Source organism: Brachycentrus maculatus, unplaced genomic scaffold (assembly GCF_059751285.1).
Source record: "Brachycentrus maculatus isolate JH-2025_06_01 unplaced genomic scaffold, ASM5975128v1 h1tg000065l, whole genome shotgun sequence".
NCBI classification, from domain to species: domain Eukaryota; kingdom Metazoa; phylum Arthropoda; class Insecta; order Trichoptera; family Brachycentridae; genus Brachycentrus; species Brachycentrus maculatus.
In genome coordinates this window covers 535,691-556,866 of record NW_028280819.1, presented here as the reverse complement: position 1 = coordinate 556,866, position 21,176 = coordinate 535,691, and the positions used below count along the sequence as shown (strand labels likewise).

General features: G+C 35.5%; 1 protein-coding gene across 2 annotated transcripts in view; it reads right to left on the bottom strand.

Annotated features, from left to right (window-relative positions):
* The window catches only part of Cad87A (cadherin 87A), an 88,634-nt gene that overhangs the window by 29,942 nt on the left and 37,516 nt on the right, over positions 1–21,176 (bottom strand). Inside the window, exons 1-10 of one of the 2 annotated variants that reach the window (XM_088256655.1) lie at positions 12,410–12,494; positions 10,628–10,689; positions 7,615–7,739; positions 6,961–7,047; positions 6,241–6,369; positions 3,779–3,904; positions 3,567–3,701; positions 2,578–2,770; positions 1,590–1,702; positions 263–460 (exon numbers count right to left, since the gene is read on the bottom strand). In XM_088256655.1, the coding sequence (XP_088112781.1) occupies positions 263–460; positions 1,590–1,702; positions 2,578–2,770; positions 3,567–3,701; positions 3,779–3,904; positions 6,241–6,369; positions 6,961–7,047; positions 7,615–7,739; positions 10,628–10,682 (1,161 nt within the window). In that variant the 5' untranslated portion in view covers positions 10,683–10,689; positions 12,410–12,494. Of the gene's footprint in view, positions 1–262; positions 461–1,589; positions 1,703–2,577; positions 2,771–3,566; positions 3,702–3,778; positions 3,905–6,240; positions 6,370–6,960; positions 7,048–7,614; positions 7,740–10,627; positions 10,690–12,409; positions 12,495–21,176 lie in introns of those variants that run through there. The other variant, XM_088256654.1, reaches the window with a different exon arrangement.

The following is a 21,176-nucleotide window of genomic DNA, read 5'->3' as shown; positions in this document are numbered from 1 at the left end:
AAAAAAAAAAAAAAACACATTGTTGTCGGGCAGTTTTTTCATCAACCCCGTCCCTAATTAGTATTCTAATCAGGGTTGTATACTTATCTCAAGTAACCGCAAACCCAATTCCGATCAGTGCAATATTTTTGTCATCTCGCATTCTACCAAAAGTAAGCAAATAAAATGTTTATAAGTGTCTCTCGCTCTCTACCAACAATATGTAAAAGACGCTTTTAAGCGTTTCCTGCAAACAATGTTTTAATTTATTATGAAAACTTACGAGATCCGTATCGGTAATAGTCATGTTCAGGTTGGGAAGGAGAGTTCCAAAGGGAATATTCTCCGGAATTTCCACAGAGTATTCCTTCCTGTTGAATCTAGGCGGTTCATCATTAACATCTCGTATGGTGATTGTCACCGTGGCCACGCTGCTCGTCAAAATACTGTCCACAGGACGGTCGTCCACTATCTCACGAGCCTGCAACACAATAAGGGAATGTTGAGTAATATATCCAAAATTAAACAAGGTTTATTTGGTTGAATTCTACATTAATTTATGTATATGTTAATACGTGAAGCGTTTTGTCTTCTTAGGACATTATCAAACACTCTCTGAGTGTTTGATAATGTCCTAAAAAGACAAAACGCGTCACGTATTAACATATACATAAATAAATGTAGAATTCAGCCAAATAAACCTTGTTTAATTTTGGATATATTACCCAACAATTCAATATGGAATTCTACCAACTATCAGTTACAATAAATACATAATAAGGGCATTGTGAAATGACATTTCACTGGGGGAAGAGAGAGCTTCTTATAGGGCACCGCACTGGATTGACGCAGTGCCAACTTGATCACCAAAGACAAGTTAAACAATTCAGTCCCATAAACTTGTGGATATTTTTATTTATTTTTTATCATACAGTACAGTGCCAGTACACGATGGAGTCCTAATACCAACCATAATGTATGGAAGTGAAGCATGGAGTTGGGAAAAGAAGAATGAAAATAGACAAAATGCAGTCGAAATGCGATTTCTCAGACGAATGTGAGGTAAAACATTTTTTTTAAAGGAATAACCCGCCAGTCTCTTCTTTTAGTCTTGTCTGCAGGTCAGATAGTAAGAATAGGGAAGGTAAATGTGAAAAATACATCACAAACCAATTGAAAATTGAATTAAAAAAAAAAATATTTTGCAATAGGTGGGAATCGAACCCGCTACGCCAGTTTCGCAGTTGAGCGTCTACCCAACTACGCCACGGCAATGTATGATAGAAGTTCAAATGGCGAAATAAGGAAAGAATGCCTGGCTGAGATAAGCATTATCGATAATATTAAGAAAGGTGTTTAGAGGTGGTAAGGACATGTGGGATGTAGTTTGCAGAGGAAAACTGAAAAAACTTGGCATGATAAAGTATATCAAGTACTTGAAAGCGGTCAGGTAAGGAGTCAAAATAATTGGTGAGCATGAATGTGGAAGAAGCGAAGAATGTTTGCAAAGACTTGTGTAATACTCAAAGCTTCTTTGATCAACGGTGATGTATGTTTCATTTTCTTTGATCTTGAGATAAAGGAGTAGAATAAATTCAAAGGAAACTTACCCTTACTGAGATGGTGAGTGGGGCTGAAGGATCAGCCAGGGACTCCCTGTCCAGTGGTTTACCGGTTCGAAGCTCTCCCGTGACACTATCCAGAAGGAAATAGTCATGGGGATCTGCAAAAATATGTATATCAATTTTTTTATACTGCAAAATAACATTATTTATCATCCACATAAAAAATTAATGGACAAAACTTTAATGTCCTGAAACACTGTGATTCACTGTTTGAGAAAAATTTAACAAAAAAAAATACAAGAGTTTATAAAAATCACTGTTTAAAATTTGGATATCAATGTTTGTTTATATAAGTTTACTTCACTTCACTTCTTCACTTCAAACCCTTATCCACACCCCAATGGTGCATGGGACACTACATTATATAAATACAGTGTTATCTTGATCGTCAACACGAAGGAAAGGTGATCAGCCCTCAGCTTCAGGTACCAGTCTAGGGTAATATTGAATAAATCATAGTCATACAGGAGAAAGTGACCAAGTGCATCGTTTTACAAAAACGTGATCATTGACTATTTGATATCTTACTAGCTTAATATTGGCCTGAAAAAATCCCAAAGGATTTCAAACTTGGAAGAATAATATAATGACTAGTTAAAAATGACTAACTGCATTGGTGTTTATTTTTTTGCCAAGCAATAGTGACTTAAATATCCCTCCTGAACATTTTACGTTTTGGTATTTGGTCAGTTTCTCCTGTACGACTACGAAATATTACAGTGAAAAAATTACTTATATTTGTTTGACCCCCCCTGGGAATCGAACCCGGGACCTCCAGAACGGTAGCCGAGCGTGCTGACCATTACACTACGGAGGCGGACTATTAGTTTACAGCTTATAAAATGTACAATAATAAAATAATACTAAAATTTATACATAAAATATTGGATTTTTCAAGAGATATTGGTACAATTTTGTTTGAGAAAAATGTGACAAATAATAAGATTCAGTTTTCAATGGGTCTGCAACTTACTGGTCAAAAGATCGTAGCTGATATTTCTGGGCTGACCGCGATCACCATCTTTCGCCTGAATAGTCAGGACCAGGGTTCCGATGGGAGCATCTTCATGAATGACAGCGGCCAGAGAGCCAACAAACATGGGAGGTAGGTTTTGCACGTCCAATACCTGGATTACAACGTCAGTTGTGGAATTCAGATGTCCATCCTGAAATAAATGAACTTTGTTTTATGACTGATCTGCATGTGATGCTACGTAGTACTTTGATCCAAATTCTTGGATATAAGAGTGGAATATCTTAATTTGCAATTTAAATTTCACTTGGTAAATACCACTTTTTCTATATACATTATGGTCGGGTGGTTTTTTCATCAACCCCGACCCTAATTAGTGTATAATTAGAGTTGCATACTAATCACATTTCACCGCAAACCCAATTCCGATATGTACAATGTTTTTTACTGTCTTGCGCTCTGCCAAAAGTAAGGAAATAGAACGTTTATAAGCGTCTCCCGCTTTCTACCAACAGTATGACGCTTTTCAGCATTTCACGCAAACAATGTCTTAAAATGTATTATGATAAATATATTTACCAAGTTACAATGATTAAAGAAAACACTTTTTTACCACTTGAGTTTTATTATAGACTGCATGTTTCAGAAGTTAAACTTCCATCATTCAGGTCTGTATAATAACTAAAATATAAAATATAAAATTGTTCTATAAATAAGGAGAGGGGAAAGTAAGGGGAAGAGGTTAGTCAAGGGACGGAGTTTGAAAACAAAGGAAAAATGGAAAGCAATAAATAAAATACTTACCAAGTGATATTTAAATTGAAAATGGATAGATATTACCACAAAGTAACTACCGTATCAATTGATGAAGTACATTTGACATGTTGCGAGCAATTTGGAGTTGCTAAGTTGTACAAGGATTTCTTTAAAAACAAATAAAATTTATGCAAATAAAGTTACATATAGGGTGAATATTTTCAAAGACTCACCAATGCAGTAAGTTGAAATTGGTACAAGTTTTTGGCATTAAAATTCAATGGAGCCTTTAGAACCAAAGCTCCCGTCAACTGGTTCTGTGAAGACTCTTCCGTCACTATTGAAAACACCCCGCAAGCTTCTGCCCACTAGAAAAATGAAATAAAAGTACAATTATGCCATCAGAGATGGTGGGGCTTCCGTGTGAGGTAAGCCATATATATACCTGAGAGGCAGCCGAGCAGGTGACTTCTAGTGTTTCTCCAAGAGTGTCACGGTCTTCTATCAGGATGTTACTGAGAACCGTGGTACCGATCGGTGCATTCTCTGCTATTTCTGTCTTGTAAGGAGTCTGAAATCAGAACAGTCAATACAACACAAATCCAACATTTTATCATTTTTATTAATATGCAAACTTTTATTGTTGTTTACTCTGTCTAAATGACACTCTCTGTAGAGTAATGGTCAGCATACTCAGCTACCGTACTGGAGGTCCCGGGTTCGATTCCTTGGGGGGGAGGGTCAAATAAATATAAATAATTTTTTTCACTCTTATATTTATTTATGTCCGCCTCCGTAGTGTAATGGTCAGCATGCTCGGCTACCGTTCTGGAGGTCCCGGGTTCGATTCCCAAGGGGGGTAAAATAAATATAAGTGATTTTTTAAAATAAATATAAGTCATATTTATTCAATATTACTCTGGACTGGTACCTGAAGCGGAGGGCTGATCACCTTCCGTTCATGTGTAAACGATCAAGATAACACTGCGTTTATATGACGCAGTGCCCTATGCACCATTGGGGTGCGGATAAGGGTTTTATTTTTATTATATTTATTTAATATTACCCTGGACTGGTACCTGAGGGCTGATCATTTTTCCTTCACGTGTTAACAATCAAGAAAACACTGCATTTATATGATGTAGTGCCCTATGCACCATTGGAGTGCAGATAAGGATTTGGAGAATGAAAAACATTCACCATTTACCCATGATTGACAACCATACTACTTAAATTTTGCATACAAATAAAAGAGTCTCTGTTATATAAAAGCTTTCTAAATCTAATAATCAAACATGGCAGTTCGCGAGATGGATCATGTATATATGACATTCAAAATTGTGATAGCGTGGTTGTCAATCATGGGTAGAATGGTGATTGTAACACAAGTTTATAAAGTGATCACTTATATCAGCCAAATACCAGGTCGTAAGTTTTGGGAAGCTCAGCCTTTTATCTTTATTAATTTAAAAATGATAGACGCTACATCTCAAGTTGAGATATATATAATACATATGTGCAAACGTGTTAGGAAATTTAAATAGCTACAGGCAAGTCGGGCGATTAGGTAGGTTGTCAATTTAGAAAAGTCATTAATTTAGGTAGGTCAGCAATTTAGGTAATTCAGCAATTAAGGTAAGTTGGCAATTTAGGTAATTTATCAATTTAGGCACGACGGCAATTTAAATTAGTTGTCAACTAAGGTGAGTCAATTGAATCATTGATGAATTTCAAAAATTATTCGCAGTAACAAAAGTAAATTTCCAAAAAAAATTATCAGGAGCCACTTGTAATGAGAAAAATAATGTATTTATTATATATATTTGTGTATTGTTTCATTGGCAATGTGTCAAATAACTCTATTCATACTATTCACCCCATATAGGAGTGAATGGAGGTGTTTAAGAGAATATAACCCTATTAATAGTGGTAGAATATAGCCAGTTTGCACCGGCTCTAGCGAATCGGTACCTAAAATTTTTTGACTTCGCCGAATCGCCCCTTAACCCTTTGTTGTCACAAAATATTCTGATTGAGATCATGTATCGGAGCACACTCGGTTTACTTGGTCCACCACGTTTAAAAAATATTTGCACCTTATGCAGAGAAAAAAATAGTGGAAAGATGAAAAAAAAATATTGGAAAAATTTAGTGGGAACAAAAGGGATAATCTAATGTTCACGGAAAACACACTTTTCAGGGCACAAATAATAACTTTTCCTTATTTATCTAAAAAAGTTTTACAAGTATATAAAAAAGAAAAACACCATCGGGAGCGTACAAAAATTACAAATACAAAAATATATATTCAAACCCTTATCCGCACCCCAATGATGCATAGGGCACTGCATCATATAAACGCAGTGTTATCTTAATCGTTAACACATGAAGGGAAAGTGATCAGCCCTCCACTTCCGGTACCAGTCCAAGGTAATATTGAATATATATAAAAATAAAAAATAATAAAACCCTTATCCGCACCCCAATGGTGCATAGGGCACTGTGTCTTATAAACGCAGTGTTATTATGATCGTTTTACACATGAAGGAAAGTTGATCAGCCCTCCGCTTCAGGTACCAGTCCATGGTAATATTGAATAAATATTACAGTGAAAAAATCACTTATATTTATTTTTACCCCCTTGGGAATCGAACCCGGGACCTCCAGAACGGTAGGCGAGCGTGCTGACCATTACACTACGGAGGCGGACAAAATATATATTACTTAAATATAACTATTAAAAAACCACCAAAAAAGTCGAATAAGCAAAAAAAAAATAAGGAGAGTGAACACTTGCGCGCTAACTGTTCGGTAAATGGCTTGCAATGACATAAAGATGCTGACATGATGAAAAGGCACAGAAATTGCTAGTTCTATAGCAAACTCTCCGAGTGGTTTGATACTCACATTTTTAAATTCCGGTGGATTATCATTTTCATCCAATATAATAACAGTCACATCGACAGATACCACATTGTTGTTCCCATCTTCAACGACATCCTCTATGGAGACCTCGAAGGACAGAGTATCGCTTTTCTAAAATCAAATGAATAGTTTAATGACAAATTGAAATTTATGTATTAATTTTAAATGAAACACAGATTTTTTTAGTCCATTTTTTGAGCGGCCAATCTGAAGACAGCAATGAATCGTGGACCAATGCCGAAGAGTTCAGCTCCGAATACATATTTCGTCATGGCAGCAGGTGTGTATAACAATATGTTCTCATATTTAAGAATGGCAATTCCAATAAAATGGACAGACCTTGAAGATATGTATTAATTTTAAATCAAACTCAGATTTTTTGAGTCTACTAAGTTGTATTTTATTAACAAAAACACATAAAAAATTATATTGTGACAATTGTTTCGCCTTGTTAGGGCATTATCAAACGAATGTTTGAACGACATTCGTTTGATAATGCCCTAACAAGGCGAAACAATTGTCACAATATATTTTTTATGCGTTTTTGTCAATAAAATACAACTTAGTAGACTCAAAAAATCTGTGTTTGATTTAAAATTAATACATAAATTAAAATGGAATTCTACAAATTAAACGCCAATAAACAAATTGAAATTTTAATCCTCAAAAGCAACATGAAGGCAGCAAAAAAGAGCATCATACCTCCCGATCCAGTGGTTCAGCCAAGGTGACCTCTCCAGTGGTGGGATTCGCGATCAATCTATCAGTACCCGTTAGACCAAATGTCACCTGAAAATGAAACATTATTTAATTTAATACAGAAGAAAACAAAGACAAAGTTCTTCAAGGTGGTATGGACATGTGGAGTGAATAGATAACGAGAGAATGACTAAGAAAGTATATTTGGCCAATGTGAGCGGAAGAACAAAACGAGGACAAACAAAAAAGACTTGGCACGACCAGATCAATCATAACCTAAAACCTGGTGGTGTCAAAGGTCAACGTCAGGGTAGAAGAGTGTGGTGTTCCATTCTCATGTAAAAACATATTTTATTTAACAGATTTTTGATATCCAATGGCAACGCCATCTATTGAATGTAACAGCAACACACGCTGCTCATGGTGGACAGTATGTTTATTGACAGCTACTGTCACATAACATTTTCAATGATATCAATTGCATTGTTGTTTCATAAATTGTTAATATTTTCATTGCGACGTTAAACATATTTGAAATTTGTGCTTGCTATTTTCTTTATTTTCCATTTAACCAGACACAGCCACAGCAATGTGTGATCTGGTACAGCTAGTTTATACTAAGATAAATAATTGAAAGGCACTGAAATTGGTACTCACAGTAGATCCTTCAGGGTCCTTTCCTTCCAGTGTGTAAACAACAGTCCCGACAGGAGTGTTCTCTGCCAAAACTAATCCAGACATATCTTTCGTAAAGGTGGGAGGTAGATTTGTAGCTATGGCAACTGAAATGGAGAAGAAAAAAAACTGTTAATTTTAAATGTGTCCAAATCCTTGTTAGCAAATCTGGGTTTCCACGCTTAGGAGTTACTTTTACATTTCGACATCTCAACATAGGTGAAAAAGAATATGTAAGTCTGAATATTTACTGATTGGTCATTGACTGGTTTAAATGTAATACATGCACTTAATACACGTGTAACATTCATCATATTACCCGTGATTGACAACCACACTCAAATTTTTGGTCACTCATAAATATATTATTTGGATTAACTCATACATATATCAAAAATCAGATGTCGCTTCATGTTTGAGTAAGTATACATTTATTTATTATGAAAGGGTCTTTGCTAGATAAAAGCTTTTTAAAATCAACCATAGATGCTGCCGAGAACTCAATCATGAAGCGACATGAGATAGTTTCAAAAATTTGAGTGGTTATCACTCATGGGAAAAATGGTGAATGTTACACGTGTATAAAGTGATCACTTGACCAGGCTATAACAGGTCATAAGCTCTGTAAATACCCAGAATTCTATCAACCATTTCGTCTGGAAAGCATAACTCTTTTGGATACTCTGGATCCATATTATATATTGGTTTATACATGAGTTTTGTCCGCCTCCGTAGTGTATTGGTCAGCATGCTCGCCTACCGTTCTGGAGGTCCCGGGTTCGATTCCCAGGGGGGTTTAATAAATATAAGTGATTTTTTCACTCTAATATTTATTCAATATTACACTGGACTGGTACCTGAAGTGGAGGGCTGATCACCTTTCCTTCATGTGTAAACGATCGAGCTAACACAGCGTTTCTATGAAGCAGTGCCCTATGCACCATTGGGGTGCGGTAAGGGTTTTATTATTATTATACATGAGTAGACAGAGTTTAAACAGAGTTATGGGAAAGTGTAACCAGTGCAGTTGATGAAGTAGTGGAGTGATGTGACTGAATTTAGAAAAGGTTTTCCTTAATTTCAGAGTTGCATACCCCATGCATGCAGTAACTTGTATCAACGTTAACAATAATAATAATAAATTTGGATAACTTATATAGCGCCATTTTCGTAAAAAAAATACCTCAAGGGCGCTTAACGGTGAATGAATTGGGGAAAATATTATGGTGGAAATGATTTAGCAAACAAATGTGTTTTTAGTCTTTTTCTAAAGATCATCTCACTCTCACTATTTCTAACCATTGGTGGAAGAGCATTCCACGCCGTCGGTCCTGCAACAGCAAAGGCACGCTCGCCAAATTTAGTGCGTTGGTTGCGAGCTGGTAAGATAACTTTGCCCATTGCGGATGTTGTAGCCGATGGAAGCGTGAGACGTCTATCAACCAATTCATCTGGAATACACAGCTCCTTAAGATACTCTGGAGCCATATTGTGTATTGATTTATACATGAGTAGGCAGAGTTTATACAGATTTATGAGAAAGCGTAACCATTGCAGTTGATGAAGTAGTGGAGTGATGTGACTGAATTTAGAAAAGGTTTTCCTTAATTTCAGAGTTGCATACCCCATGCATGCAGTAACTTGCATGTAACGTTGCATGTAACATTGCATGTAACGTTGCATGTAACATTGCATGTAACGTTGCATGTAACGTTGCATGTAACTTTGCATGTAACGTTGCATGTAACATTGCATGTAACGTTGCATGTAACATTGCATGTAACGTTGCATGTAACATTGCATGTAACGTTGCATGTAACGTTGCATGTAACATTGCATGTAACGTTGCATGTAACATTGCATGTAACGTTGCATGTAACATTGCATGTAACGTTGCATGTAACATTGCATGTAACGTTGCATGTAACATTGCATGTAACGTTGCATGTAACATTGCATGTAACGTTGCATGCAGTAACTTGGACACTCCTAATCCCGCCGCCCCCCAAGCACTTAGCTTTGAGAATTATTTTTTTTGGGTCAAGGGATCTTGCATCCTTTATGTCACTGCGACCATATTAGGTCTATTGCGACCTCCCTCTGTACTACAGCTCACTGCCAAGACCTACATGAGTCATGTAACTCACGACCTGTCTTGGTGGTAGGAGCTTCACCTTCTCGGAGTCCAGTAGAGGTCCTCCAAGGATGTGACTTCGTTTGTGAGCGAGTGCGTCACAATTATAGCTTTGAGAATACTCTTTGAAATACTTATACTGAGAATTTTAGGCGTGCGGTGGTTAGACTTTGTGAGGAATGAAGAGATAAGGCGTAGGACGCACAAATCTTGGTCACAACTGTCGTTAAGAAAAGGCGATTCAGTTGGATGGCCATGTACTCCGCATGCCTCCTGAGAGCCGCCATCGAGCTTGCCTCTTTTACAAGGCATCAGGTTCGCGCCGCCCAGGACGACCACTGCTGACAATTGTCGGCAGCTCTCGTCTGAACTTTGGGACGCGGATCTGACTTGAGAGGATGCAAGGGAGCTGGCGGCCGACAGAAAAGCCTGGAGACAGTTTGTGGACTCCATATGCTCTACATAGGGAGCGGATATGGTTTAATGAATGAATTTGTCTCTTGAGGAGTATATGATACATGTATATAATAACGAGTAATGAAATTGTTCAAAATGTTAATTAAACCCATATCCGCACCCAATGGTGCATAGGGCACTGCATCATATAAACGCAGTGTTAACTTGATAGTTAACACACGAAAGAAAGGTGATCAGCCCTCCGCTTCAGGTACCAGTCCAGGGTAATATTTAATAAACATTAGAGTGAAAAATCATTTATATTTATTTGACTCCCCCCCTGGGGATCGAACCCGGGACCTCCAGTGCGGTAGCTGAGCGTGCTGACCATTACACTACGGAGGCAGATCAAAATGTTAGATCCACTTTATTTTAATTTAAAAACAAATAATAATAAAAACTTACCATATTCATGTAAAATTAGTGCTAATATCACAGATAGTCTGACGGTCCGAGACATGGTGGTACTGCAACAAAGAAACATAATCAATTAATCATCTTGTCTACATAAATAAAAATGTAGGTCGTAAGCCCTGTAAATACCCATACTTCAATAATCTTCTTCATCTTTGTTGAGATGTCAAAAAATGTAAATTTAAGTTAGTTTATAATAAAGTATACTTAACTTTATTATAAACGAAATTTGACTGATAATTGAGGACAATTACTCTCAAGTGATAGTCGACGTCAGGGGGCTGACATGATACGCACAGAAGAAGAAGAGGAAGAATTGGCTGTTTACATTAAAATTTTTATAAAACGTTTTTATTTTATTTTATTTTATTTTTTATTTATGGTTCACAAACAATGAAAAACATATTACAAGAAATGAAATACACTCAGACCTCGCTTTGCGTCGTTTCACTTTGCGTTTTTTCGAACTTGCGTCGTTACTGAATTAAGACTCATTTTCGCTGTGCGTCCTTGTTTTTTCGAATTGCGTTGTTTTTTTATTATTATTCAGAGAATCATTGAATTTTTTCTAAAAGGTTATTTTCGTTTTGTAACTTTAAATTTTCTTTAGATTTCGGGGAATCGACATAGGGGAAAATTACATAAATGAATTGTTTGCGTCTCATAACCAAGAAGTGTCTAACGAGGAATTGATGAAACTGGATTTGGAATCGCTAACGAGGAAGACAGTTTTTGAAAATATAAAAAAAGGAATAACCCGCAAAGCCTCTATTTTAGAGGCTTGTCTGCAGGTAGGATAGTAAGGATAGGGAAGGTTAATGTGAAAAATACATTTAAAAAAAACACTCCACTCAATTTATTTTGAAATTTCCGAACCCGTGACGCCAGTTTCGCAGTCGAGCGTCTACCCAACCTATATGAATTATTATGAGAAAAGAGTCAACAAAGTACTTGAATTATTATTGTAAACGATTATTTAATTATACTTGTATTGTATTATAATATATGAATTATACTTATGCCAACAAAGTACTTGTAATTGTAAAAGCCCTCTGGCCGTTTATGGAATAAAATAAAATTCTTTTTTTTTTGACATCTCATCAAAGATGAAGAAGAATATGGAAGTCTGGGCGTTTACGGGGCTGACAACCGTCATAGGCTGGTTTAAGTGATCACTTTACACCAATTCTACCCATTATTGACAACCACACTACTCAAATTCTTGGAAGTTCTATATGAACCAATTTTTGAAACATTATTCTTGAATCACTAGAACTTCACTAGAAACATCTATTGATGAGATGAAAAGAAGCTTGTTATTGAGCAGAAACTCTTTTATTAATATCGTAGTCGTGCAGGAGAAAGTGACCAACTAACAAAACGTAAAATGTTCAGGAGGGCCATTTAAGTCACTTTTGCTTGGCAACAAAATAAACATCAATGCAGTTAGTCATTTTTAACAAGTCAATATATTATACTTCCAGGTTTAAAATCCTTTGGGATGTTTTTCAGGGCAATATTAAGCTAGTAAGATATCAAATAGTGAATGATCACGTTTTTGTAAAAAAAAATGCACTTGGTCACTTTCTCCTGTATGACTACAATATGAAAATAACTCCTGTAATTGGAGATAATGCAGATTTTGTGAACAAGTATTTGGACACACTCAAAATGTTGTAAAATAAATATAATAAAATTAATATAAATAAAATAAAATATAATAAAATAAAATAAAAATAATAAAAATAAAAATAAATGAATCCGAAAACGAACCGTTAGCGCTCCGCAAAAAAACAACAACAGATACCTCAGACAATGAGTGAACATAATCTAAAACGGCACATCAGCTGGCGATCCCGAGGATTCGCTAGCAACTAATCCTTGCATCAGTCGGCCAAGTCTCTAGTCTCTAGCCGCTTCTGCATATTCATCAGCATTTTTCCATTACCTCTAAATCAATCTGTCGGGAGTGATCCGTCGCCAATTGGTTAATAGTGGTGCTCGAGGCCAAGGTTAGGTGCATCCGAACACGTCCATTGGCCAGTGCATTGGCTGGCGGGCCCGCGACTTGGCGACCGTCTTTGTGCACAGCCAGGGGGACCAATTGACCTCCTTAATTAACCTTTTGTTGTCCCATTGGTCCGCGTTGACTGGCCACCCGGACACGTGACTCGTGACAAATGTCTCACAGCATTTTGAGTGTGTCCAAATGCTTGTTCACAAATCTGGATTATCTCCACTTAGAAGTTACTCTTTTAACATTTTTTTTCACATCTAAGCATAGATGAAGAAGAATATGGTAGGTAACTCAAGTATATATTATTAATTCCCAAGGAAAGATTAACGCCTTAAAGATTTTTTTTTTATAAATATTTGAATTTTTATAGTTTTTATATACTAAGCACAATCTTCCATTTTGACATCTTAACATAGATAAGGAATACGTGTGTAAAGTGATCACTTAACCAGCCTATGACAGGTCATAAGCCCTGTAAATACCCAGACTTATATTTACCAGAATATTCTTCTTCATCTATTTTTAGATGTCAAAAAAAAACAAATAACTTACAAATCGCGACATTTTCGGTGTGGACACGTAGAGCGGGTGGACAACGAGAGAATGACTAATAAAGTATACGTATTTGGCAAATGTGAACGGGTGAACAGAACGAGGGCGGCCAAAAAAGACTTGTCCCGACCAGATCAAACGTCTACGCAAACGGAGGGTATGTATGGCTAGGGGTATGTGCGTGAAGGAAACTAGGAGTGTACGTCAGGACAAAAGAGTGTGGCGTTCCATTCTCTGCCTACGGCGAAGCCAACTTCAAACAATTGTATACAATTCGCAAATATCGAGAAGGAAAAAAATAGTCTACCTACATGACTAGTGACGAAGTAATAATTTATAAAAATTTGTAACTTTATAAAAATATATTTTAGTAAAATGTAGATAATACAATAATAAACGCCTCGAAGGTAATAATAACTAACAAAATGTAATAATAAAAAATAATAAAAATAAAACAAATTACATCGAAGAGCAAAAGAACTGAAAAAGTATTCGAATTGGAGCAAATTTAGGCCCAGAATATACAGAATACTTCGATACTGTTTATCTAAGACCGTTAGCTTGCATCGATAGTGCGTTAAAAATGGTTGGGATTAGCGTTTAGTAATGCAAGTACCGTCCGAAGTGGAGCATTTGCTCGTAAAAAACGCGTGTGACATCGTTTACTGTTTTAACTGGTCGGCGCACGAAGTTACGCTACACCGGAGAAAGATAATGGGGAAACCAATCTCAAAATGCGAGAAAAACAATGAAAACTTGCTAAGAAAGCACGCAAGGTCGAGGGAAGGGCCGCGTATTCTACTCGTATCAACAATGCATTTACACCTAATACCACTTTTCTGCGAAAAAAACTTTACTTCATTATTCCATTAAAATTTAACATTTACTTCGTAAAAACATATATTGTGATGCATGTTTCGATGCACTTAAGGCCCAATAGGGTACAATAATTGAATTCTTAAAACATTGTTTTTGTATTGAAAAAAATAGTTTTCCTTCGAAATAAATATATGGTTATGAAAAGAACAATTGAACAATTGAATTGAAAAAATATATTTTTTTTACATTTTTTATCTCCTTATTTTTCAATAACTCTTTTCTTTTAAAAACCGTATAATTATTTCGAAGAAACACTTATTTTTCAAAGCGTTTTAAGAAAAAAATAAATTACGTAAAATATTACCCGGGTTCAAAGAAAATTGAGTTGCGATTTATCCAGTGCTGTGGAGTCGGAGTCGGAGTAGGAGTCGTAAAAAAAAAGCGACTCTGACTACTTATTCGTTAAAATTTAAAATCCATACATTAAATTTTTTTAAATTATAGTGAATGTGTATAATGCACGAATAATAAACTTGCAGGCGTAAGTCGTGCCGATATGGTGAATCATCGAGATCCATTTAATGCATAAAGTCTACGAAAATGCAATAACAAAAAAATGGGTATATGCAAAGGTAGGAAACAACCTGATAAAATTGAGTCGGAGTCGTGTTGTTGGTAAATATAGGATTTGGAGTCGGAGTCATGTTGTTTTTTACCGACTCCACAGCTCTGGATTTATCGTATGTTGGATCTTTTAAAAAAATTGACATTATCCTTCTGTTAACAGCAAAAAATCCACACAAATCATACAATATGATTGAAAACACAACAGGTTTTTTTCATGTCATTTGAAGCTTGATTCTCATACACACAGCACCCTAATAGCGGTCTATTTGAATAGGTGTCAGAAATTGCGTGTCGGTATCTCTGGACGACCTTCCTCGTGATACCGCGCGCCGTTTGTATGGAACGAGGAGTTAGATAATAGCCATCAAAATAAGCTCACAAAAGACCACGATTCGCCTATTGCTAGCTATTGAGGCGAGCGTTCAATTGGTAAGACCTTTGCTACAAATTAAAGAGTTACATAAAGGCACCATTGAAGAGGCATTAAGCTTTGATGCTTCATAGAAAGTCAGCAGGGAAATAGGCAACAAAATACGCAATACAACTTAATATCAACGAGATTATATTTTTTTAATTTACGTTTTACTTAGTAAATACCACTATTTCTTAAAATCTAATGTGACACGTATTTCGATGAATTCCGCATCATTTTCAAACACAGTATCACATTACATTTTAATAAATAGTGGTATTTACCAAGTAAAACGTAAATTAAAAATGGATGCAGCAAATTAATGAAATCATGATTCTTTTTAAGCAGAATCAGTACCAATTTATATTATTATCTCAACATAAATGGAGAATAATGTGGAAGTCTGGGTATTCGCAGAGCTTACGACCTGTTATAGGCTGATTTAAGTGATAATTTTATACGCGTGTAACATTCGCCATTCTACCCATGATTGACAACCACTAGTTTATGTTATATACACAATTGGTGTGTAAGTTATGTTGGAGACTGACCGGAGCCATTTCGTCGTAACGTAACACGTTACGATGCGAGTATTCGTAGTCAGTACAGCGAGCCGAGCGCTCCATCCATAGTTTCGGATGCTCGCTGATGCTCGCCCCGAGCGATGTTACGACGTTACGTTACGACGAAATGCTCCGGTCAGTCTCTAATATATATAACATATACAAAAAATATTTTTTTCCATAATGTGTGTGATGTTAAAATTTTCCATAATGTGATAATGTGTCCTGCCTTGTGTGTACACATGCAGGGGTTGAAAACCATGATTTTATAAAAAAAAATCCGACAAAAAGAATTTAAATTGGGTGAATTTAAGTAGTGTTTTGTAATAATAATTACATATATGTTATTTTATTAAGTTTTGAAAACAATTTTACGTAATTTTATTAAAGACATGCATTTTTAAGTAAATTTAAATTTAGTTAACACAAAAGTTAGATATTTATTGATTTGGCGTTTAATTTGTAGAACTCCATTTTAATTTATGTGTTAATTTTAAAATCAAACACAGATTTTTTAAGTCTACTAAGTTGTACTTTATTAACAAAAATACATATAAAATTAATATTGTGACAATTGATTCGCCTAGTCATGAAATTCGTTTGAAAATGCCATAACACTTAGTATGCATAAAACTTACATATAAAAATGCATAAAACTTAGTAGACTCAAAAATCTGTGTTTTATTTAAAAAATAATACGTAAAACAAAAGTAACATATATTTATAATATATTTGGAATTTAACGACCCGGTTAATCTTTTTACCGGAACAATATTATTGTATATCACAATGCATAGATTCGTTTAACCTCTGAAGAAAATCTCACGTAAGTTTTTACCACGGGATAAAGACACATTGTTGCGTAACATTTTTTACTAGTAAGCGTTAAATGTAAACTTAAACAAAAACTTAATGTTACTACTATTAAAAGTTATTTTATTCACACAATACTATGGTGGTGGTAGTTTAAAAGATAACAGTTAATTAAATTATGTGAACTCGAGTCAAACGCATCAAGGCCCAGTATTCGTTCAGTCGCAACTCAATTTTCTCTAAATCCAGGTAATTTTTTTTCTAAAAACACCGTTTTTGCATTGAAAGAATAAGTTTGGAAATAATTACATAAGTATATGGTTTTGTAAAGAAGAGTTATTGAAAGGTTAAGTGTTAAAGTTAATCCGCCTCCATAATGGCAAGCACGATAGACTACCGTTCTGGAGGTCCCGGGTTCGACTCCCGGGGGGGGTCAAATAAATATAAGTGATTTTTTCACTGTAATATTTATTCGATATTACCCTGGACTGGTACCAGAAGCGGAGGGCTGATCACCTTTCCTTCGTGTGTAAACGATCAAGATAACACTGTGTTCATATGAAGCAGTGCCCTATGCACCGTTGAGGTGCGGATAAGGGTTTTATTATTATTATTATTATATGGTATTGTTTTCAAAAGAGTTAGTGAAAGGTTAAGTGTTAAAGTTAATCCGCCTCCATAATGGCAAGCACGCTAGACTACCGTACTGGAGGTCCTGAGTTGATTCCCTGGGTTGGTGAAACTAATATAAATGATTTTTTCACACTAATATTTATTCAATATTACCCTGGACTGGTACCTCAAGCGGGGAGCTGATCACCTTTCCATCATGTATTAACGATCAAGATAACACTGCGTTTATATGATGCAGTGCCCTATGCACCATCAGGTGCTAATAATGAAAAAAAGTGTTGAAAAAAGTATAAAAGTATATTTTCTATATATATTCTAGAAAACAAAAAAATCCATTATACATTCATCAAAAAATTCGGGCGTGAAAAGACGTGTTACCTCTACGGCGGTGAGCCGGTGATTGAATTCTGTGTTGCGTTGTATCACCTTAAACACTACACAAAGAGGCCGATGCGTATAATGTAAAAATTGTGTAGAAATACATAATATATTATTTATGCAGATCTATTCAGAGTTTATTTTACAATTATTTTATTTCCGCTACTATGGAGTAATCCAAAAAATACACACTTAATATCATTACATCATAAAATAATAATTATTATAACGTTATAACGCCTACTTATTCTTATTTGCAACATATGAACGCAGTATTTTCTATGAAATAAAAAATAAACGTAAAATTACTAAACAAACATGTTTAATTGAAGCTTATGCTCGTATTCTTCTTAACCCGTATCCGCACCCAGTTTTTAGGTGCATAAGGCACTGCATACTATCAACGCAGTTTTATCTTGCATGAAGGCAAGGTGATCAGTCCTGCGCTTCTTGTACAATTCCAGGGTGATGCCAAATAATTATGAGAGTCATCAATATGAGAATTATCTATTTTTATTTTGGCCTCCTGGAAATCGAACCCAGGACCTCCAACACTGTAGCCGAACGCGCTTACGTTTTACGAAATTAAAATATACCAGAGAGTTCATAAGTAAAAAAATATTGCACAGGTAGGTAAAAATATCACATTATTATCGTTGGTAATCTAGTAACATCTATCACTAAATTAAAATAGTAGAAAAACCAACTATAAGTTATGGTAGTGACGTGAAATATTGTTTGCATGCTATTGTAGTGATTGTCCTGACGAAGAGACTGGTACATCTCGAAACCGGTGGACAAAAATCTCGGTGAGTGGTAATATACTAAAATAACTAACATTTTTGAAAAAAAAAATTCAAGTTACACCGCGTCCAATCTATGCTGTGCCTTATGCACCATATGGGTGCGGATAGGTGACAAGGAATAAAAATACTACTACTACTACTGCTATCAAGGCGTTTTCCTGAAGGGATAGGTAGAAAGGATGGAACGCCACACTCTTCTGTCCTGACATACACTCCTCGCCTCCTTCACATCCATACATCTAGTCACACATGCCCTCCGATTACGCAGACTTTTAACATCTCAAGATTTTAGGTTCTGATTGATCTGATCGTGCCAAGATTTTTTCGGCCGTTCTTGTTCTGTTTTCCTGCTCACATTCGCCACATATATGTTCTTAGTCATTCTCTCGTCATCCATTCGCTCCACATGTCCATACCACCTTAAAGAACTCTTCCTAATATTTTCAATTATTTCTTGTTCAGTCTTACATTCCTTTTTTATATATTCGTTTTTAATTCGAATTTCCACACATTCGTCTGAGGGATCGCATTTCAACAGCGTTCACCCTGCTTTCATCTTTCCTTTGCGGTTCCATGTTTTGCTCCCATACATTAGTGTCGATACCAGCACGCCGTTGTGAACCGCTAGCTTGGCTTAAAAATAAATATTTTATAATTAATATTTGCAACACTGGTTACTCTATTACGCTACGATATAACAATGAAATGTTGTAAAAAGTTCTGCGCTGTCATATAGAGACCGGTAAATGAGACCTCAGAGGTTTGCAGAACCGAATTACGAGAATATCACAACTTAATAACGCAATATGAACGCGATTGTTCTACATAGTTAGACAGCAAGTCTGGGACAATAACTGAGATAATTGCTACATTTGCATCATCCGATTGCATTCAAGCATTCTCACGACCGATGGCGTCATACTTTTACTCAATTCCCATCCTTAACAGATGCATGGGATACGGTTTTGTACGGACGAAGACAATTATGACCAAGAGAAAAGGTTTTGTAAAATGTTATTCCTATGTATACTATGCGTGATAAGCACATGATATATGCTAACAATATGATAATAAATAACCGATCTATTTGGTTCAATAAAAAATTGACGTTATTTGTCAATTAAACATTTTATGAGACTTTGAAAAAAAAACGGCCCAAGGTGCGAACCTCTCCTCAAGGTAGTAAGGTGAGCTGGTACTTCATCATTTTTAATATTGTGACAATTGTTTCGCCTAGGCGTCACAATATTAATTTTTTATGTGTTTTTGTTAATAAAATACAACTTAGTAGACTAAAAAATCTGTGTTTGATTTAAAATTAATACATAAATTAAAAAGGAGTTCTACAAATTAAACACCATATCAATAAATAAGCTGGTACTACTTACTAGGGTAGGCAGTAAAGGTAGGTAGTAAGGTAAGCTGGTACTACTTAGTAAGATAGGGTAGGTACTGATTACGTTTTTATATGTCACGTGGGTAAGTTAAGATAGGCACTGCTTTTCTGTCTATATGGAAGGCACGCCCCTGTTAATGGGGTACTCTCAGATATACAAAGTCAGTACACGACCGGCTTTAGAATACATGTATTTTTATAATTGTTTTCACTCCTTACCTTTTAATAACTCTTTTCAAAACCATATAATATTTATTTCCAAGAATAACTTATTGTTTCAATACAAAAACGGTATTTTGAACAAACAAAAAAATCAATTACTTTTAATGTTATATAGATTTTAAAAAAGGGGTATTTGACATATCGCTCACTCCTTAACAACGTCAAAACTTGAATTTTCAGGAGATCGTTTTTAAAGTTAAAAAATAAAATACAATGTTTTAAAAATAAATATCAAGCCACTTATTGAACTTTTTAGTGTGCAACAGATGTTTTTAGGTAAAATCTGAATGTTTTTTCTCCATTCCAAAAATATTTAGTATAAGTATTTAAAAAATATATTAAACAATACCTTTTCTTCAAAATGCAAAAACAAAAAAATAACGCGGGTAAATATTAAGTTAAAAATATGCCGCTTTTGCTAGGACATAGTACATTTTCTAGGCATTCCGAAAACATGCACAACTGAAAATGGTCAATTTTTTATATGTGACGCTGTTGAAAGGAATGAGCGATATTTGAACATGAAAACTTGGCGTGATCAACTATGTCGAATACTTGAAAGCGGTCAGGTCAGGAGTCGAAATAATCGGCGGGTATCTATGAAGAGATGCATGAATGTGGAAGAGCCGAATAATGTTTGCAAAGACAGAGTAGGGTGGTGTACTTTTCTCTCTGCCTACCCCCGTGCGTAGCGGCGTGATGGTTATTTTAGTTTAGTCGACTATGAATATGACTTACGCGTTATGAATTATGCATAATAATGTGTAATTAATACAAGTAATGAATAATGGAACGTGGTTATGTAATGAATGATAAATGAGAAGTGAGGTAAGAAAGTGGTCGGGAGAAATGGCCCCATAGATGGAGTAAGGTACAATAGCAGGCAGTTTCCGTTTCCCGTTACCATGTTGGTTCCGAGGGTTCACCAACCGGCGCGCGGCGCACTGACCACTGGGAATCAGCCTTTGTCGTCATCACGCGGCTTTCGCCATAAAATTCCGTACTATGTACACTCAACATAAATATATCAAAATATTATATAATATTTATTACACTATTCTCAATATTATTAATATTTAAAGCATTTACTTTGTGGTTAGTCATTATTACTTTTTTTTTACAAAAATGTTAATAATATTAGTATATAACCATAAATGTCAATAATTTGTAGTATATAATATTATTAGACAATGAAGCATGTGTGAATTACATTTAGACATCTCAACATAGATGAAAAAGTGATCACTTAACCAGCCTATGGCAGATCATAAGCCCTGTAAATACTCAGACATCCATATTCTT